This window comes from Monopterus albus, unplaced genomic scaffold, assembly GCF_001952655.1.
Source record: "Monopterus albus unplaced genomic scaffold, M_albus_1.0 scaffold34.1, whole genome shotgun sequence".
Classification (NCBI taxonomy): Eukaryota; Metazoa; Chordata; class Actinopteri; order Synbranchiformes; family Synbranchidae; genus Monopterus; species Monopterus albus.
In genome coordinates, this window is record NW_018127914.1 from 5,363,954 (window position 1) to 5,369,093 (window position 5,140).

At 41.4% G+C, this 5,140-nt stretch overlaps 1 protein-coding gene across 1 annotated transcript in view; it reads left to right on the forward strand.

The window, feature by feature from the left end:
* Positions 1-1,949, forward strand: part of ago3b (argonaute RISC catalytic component 3b) — a 13,674-nt gene extending 11,725 nt beyond the window's left edge. The window contains 2 exon segments of the mRNA XM_020597528.1: positions 742-941; positions 1,151-1,949. Coding sequence (XP_020453184.1) covers positions 742-941; positions 1,151-1,259 — 309 coding nt within the window. The 3' untranslated portion in view covers positions 1,260-1,949.
* The last annotated feature ends 3,191 nt before the right edge of the window (positions 1,950-5,140 follow it).

Below are 5,140 nucleotides of genomic sequence, written 5' to 3' on the forward strand. Positions count from 1 at the left end.
CATCACCCACCCTTATGAGTTTGACTTTTACCTCTGTAGCCACGCTGGAATCCAGGTAAGCCTTTAACAACTGACGCAGACTGTCAAGAAAATTGCAGTTTGAAAAACACTGTTGAGGAAAAAAGTAGAACTTTCCCAGAGATTTCAGTTATGATGAAAATGTTTGTTTTCGTTACAAGACGGCTTTTAAAAAACAAAGCTCTGTTTTCGGTTAAATCTCTGTGATCTGGTGCACAGGTAGTAACAAATTCCACTCACAAAAATTGTAGTTTTAAAGCATGATGACTTCAAAGTTCAGCAGCTTTTTTGCATGAGGCACCATGATGATATTTATAGTTCTTTAGCTTGTAAGGTTGCACCTAATGATTATGTTGTTACAGTTCAGTGAGAGAAGTCAAAACACTTTTTTTTTGTCAGTGTTTTGGAGACTGGTTCCAGGTTAAAATAAAGTCTTTTGCATGTCCATCCATATGTGTTACCTTCCATTGTATAGAGCAAATCATTACACCTGTACCTGCAGTGGCCCAGCTCCCGGTCCAAAGCCTTTTTCATGGCCTTGAATTGCACTGTGTTACTGACTGACACTTCAGCAGCACCTGCTGTAGAGGGGAAACCTGTAACCTTTCCATAATGGCCTCAAACAACCAGGCCTCCCTGCTTATTTCAGCTGCTTGCTATTTGTCCTGTCTCCATGGAGCTGCTTTCTCTGGAGTGCGATTTACTCCACTTTCCTTCCTCCAGGGTACAAGTCGGCCTTCCCACTACCACGTCCTGTGGGATGACAACTGTTTCACTGCTGATGAGTTCCAGCTCCTCACCTACCAGCTGTGCCACACCTACGTCCGCTGCACGCGCTCCGTCTCCATCCCAGCACCTGCTTACTATGCCCACTTGGTGGCCTTTCGTGCCCGCTACCACCTGGTTGACAAAGAACATGACAGGTTGGGAGAAAGTCTTTTTAGTTTTATTTATTTACATAGTCAACCTGGGTTTGTGTTAGGGGATGTTGTAAGGGCACTGATTCTTTAGAATTCATGAACAGGAAATCGAAACGGAGAGATCTTCAGTCATGCCAGGTGGTATTAACATACCTAGATAATAAGCTTGTTTTCTTGTTTCCTTGTCTGGTGTTTTGTTTTCCTGCGGACAGGGCGAGGGGCAGCCACGTCTCAGGGCAGAGTAATGGCAGGGATCCCCAGGCCCTGGCCAAGGCTGTTCAGATCCACCACGACACACTGAGGACCATGTACTTTGCCTGAAAACCCCCCTTGACATCCCTCCACCTTTCTCTGTCTCGCAGCCACTCTTAGTGTCCAACTGCTGTCAGCCATGTCTCAACCCTGTACTGGTGCAATTTTGGCAACTGGAACTCGACAGTGGCTGCGTAAGGATGTAATGAGGCAGAGATGATTTACAGTCACATTATGCAATTTGAAACCAGCCAGTCGTTTTCTGTGCTCCTGCCCATGTATCTCTCTCCTCTGCTGTATTTAAATCGCCAAGTGATGATTTTTATTTTATTTTTTTTAGCTCACAAGTTGTGTCCTCGACTGAGATCTGTAAGCAGCTCAGACTTTTAATTTGCTGGGTATTTTACGTGTTTAAATAATGGCAAAGCAGCCAGAAATATGAAATATGAAAAGTGATGAATACGTCTTGGTGCACAGGTGGACGCAAAGCAGAACTGGTGAGGACCTGGTGTGAGCCTGATGTTGCAGGTTTTTTATTGTAGGTGGTTTTACATGTTTGTGTGTTTTCACCTTTTTAGATATTATATGTGGCGTTTTCTGCAGTGGCAGTCGCTGCCTTTGCAGTTACTCTCCCTTTAAGCCAGTGGTTCCTCACAGTCATGCAGCCAGACAATAAGAAACGTAACTGCACAGACACTGAATGAAATGAAACTTTTTTTAAACAAAGCCACGTACAACTGTTCTTTGAGGCATTGTTTGTTGCCTTACTGTGAGGCGAGGTGCATTATGTGGACTGTTAGTAAACAAGGCCACAAATAGAACAGTCTTAAACTTGTGTCCCTCTTAGTCCAGCTTGGTACAGACTGTTATACCAAACATTTGTAGTGTGTTTTACTCCTCTTACTATTTATGAGTTTGTTTTGTATTTCATTTCTGGCAGGCGAGCCAAGTTTTTCTTCTGTCACAAACCTTCGGACTTTCCCTCAGCTTTTACAGAAGAAACTGACCAGTTCAGTTTAGTGCAATAAGGTGCAGAGAGCAGGTTCGGTGCAGAGTGTTTTAGATGAGTATTCGTGTGCTAAAAACAGTTTGTTGAGAGTGAATTTTGGCAAGTGACAATGAACTTGGATTCAGGAATGTACAGTATTTGACATTCTTGTGAACAAGTAGAATCAGTGTGGGTTGGAGAGCTGGAGAGAGTTTTGGAGGAGGTAAACCAAGTGCCTGGTTTGTGAACTGTCTGTAGGATGGAAAGATTTTAATTGCATGTTGCTTCAGGTGGCTCTGCTAATGCATTTAACATGGACGGCCTCTGATAAACACTGCAATACACAGGATTGTAGCTGATCTGAAGGATGTGTGTGTGTGTGTGTGTGTGTGTGTGTGAGTGATTATTTTTGTTTTGTTTTTTCATGATCAGAATATAGAATAATTACATTCATGCCGACTTGAAACAGTTTGATTCCTCCTGATCACAAAATAATCTCTGATAGAAGATGTTTGTGCCATCGTCAACAAAAACACAAAGATCACATTGGTTATGAAATATTACTGTGTTTTATCTCCCACAAAATAATTGGTTCATAATCACAGATAAAAAAACAAATGACCTCATTGAATCAGATTCCATAGGTGTCTGGGACTTGAGTAAATAAATCTTGTTTTCTTGTACAATTTCAGTAAAGCTTTCTGACTCACTGCCTATATCTCTGGTCTGTCTGAGATGAAAAACTAAAGTTAAACAAAATGACAGTTCAGCCTGATTATTCAGCTAAAATCTAGTTGTTATATGAGTAAACTGAAATTTCAAAATATTCTCTACATATTTAATTGGGTCTTCAAATAATTTTTAAAGGATTTTTGTGTTCAAGAGGAAACAAAACCTAAACAATCAAATGTCGGTGAAGGCCGACTGTTGACTCGATGTGTCCTCACACGGTGCGCTGGTAGGACTCACAGTTTGCACTCTTACTAAGATCAATCAGAAACTAGTTTGATATTCGTTTAATAATCTCAATCATTTCTCAGACAAAAACGGTGCTTGTTCCAGCTTCTCAAATGTGAGTGTTTTCTGCCTTTTGGGTCAAACGTGATTGTCAGTGAAATATCTTTGGCCAGACAAAGCAAAACATTTGAAGACTTCTCTTTGGGCTCTGGGAGGTTGTGATTGGTGTTTTGCCATCGCTTTCTTTGATGTTTTATAGATTGAAGGATTACTTGATCATGAACTGATTGTGTTTGTTTTCAGAGGGAGTCTGGGCTGGGAGTCACTGGGAATGTTTCACTGCCAAAAATAGTTCCACTGCTTAAAACTGACCACACTTTCAAGGCAGCAGTTCTTCAATTTTGGATGAAACAATGTCTTTTTGCTGGCACACTGTGGACTTGCCAGTATGGAATTACACCCAAATAAATATTGACATAATCATGTGGAAGTAAAGCTACTTATAAGAACCCAGAACGTTTGTTTCTTCCCACCTTTGGGTCACTGTGACAGTGCTGCTCTTTTTGGACACCCAGCCCAGCAGCTTGCCTTTCTTGGCCTTGCAGTGTAGTTGGATACAGACAAAGCCAGGTTTTGCTACTTGGACCAAACCGACGTGCCTGGTCAGGGAGGGTGGGCAACATCATGCTGAAAGGGTCTTTAGTGCCGCATGTCACCAGAGCCAAACTTTAGCTGCTACTGGTATATGATAACATTTAATATTGCCTCAGATACTTGTAGATGACATATATAAACAGAGACAAAGAAGATGTGGTGTTTTACTGCACTTGAAAATGCATGGTTTTATGGTTGAGCCAAGATGCTGAGTGTCGTGTGTGTATGTGTGTGATTAGAGATTCTTTAAATGTCTGGAGTTGCCTGCAGTTTTTCATTTGTAAGAGCGTCACAGCAAAATGTTTCCCTTCTGTTTGTCGTCATGTTGAAGCTGTTTCTTAATGTCAGACATTACCAGCATTTGATTTTACTTGAAGTATAGTTAAAATAGTTTTGTGGGCGTGTTTAACATCGTTGGCTACTTTTTGTGCTCGTTTTTGAAAGTTTATCGAGAGCCTTACTGTGGGAAATCCTTTCCTCTCATAAAGCCTCGTCCGCAGGGCTACAGATGCCTTTTTCCTTAAGGATAAAGTAATTTTAAGTGTGAACGGAGATATATTTATATTTAAAGATACTCTTGCACACACCACTTATTTTTTCTAACAAAGTCCTATTTGAAGCAGAAGCTGTATTGAAATACGGCTTTTAATAATTGTAGTGGTCTGTGATCATTTTTCCAAATTTGATGATGCAATACTTGTGTGAAAAGTAAAACTGGTGCGTTTCCTAAATAGACCTGTTTTTGTGGGGACTGGTTGTTTTGTCAAGTAGATGAACCGTCAACCCTCCTCCACAGCCTTCTCTCCGCTTCGTTGTTTTATCATCTCAAAAGCTCCTTGAGGAAGTGAAAGACTTGGATTGTGATGGGATTTAAGACGTTTCTCAATGCATTCGCTACAAACTGCGCCAAACCTTTTTTCTTTTGTAAACTTTTGCACATTGATGAGAGGAGGAGGGTTGAACGTTCATCCTTGGACCCGTTTGTCCGTTAACAGACTGTGCCTTTCCTGATGGTGCTGAAAACAACAAGTTAATCAAAGTAGAGTCACAGCCCAGAGCGGACGCTGAGCCCTGAACCTACACGAATAAGTTTATAATGATACATGACACTGTCAGGTGTGAGTGTGAGTGTGTGTGTGTGTGTGTGTGTTTACTTATTTGTGTGTGTGATACCACGTACATATGCCAAGAACACAAAATATGCAGTACTGATCAGTTTGGAGCTGACAGGACCAAAAGGCCAAGGGGATCAGTTTAATGGACGGGCACTCTCAGGCACAACCCAAAAATAGCATTTCTAAGTACCACAAAAAAAGGGAGGGGGGGGGGGCTTTAAGACTCCCTTAGTAAC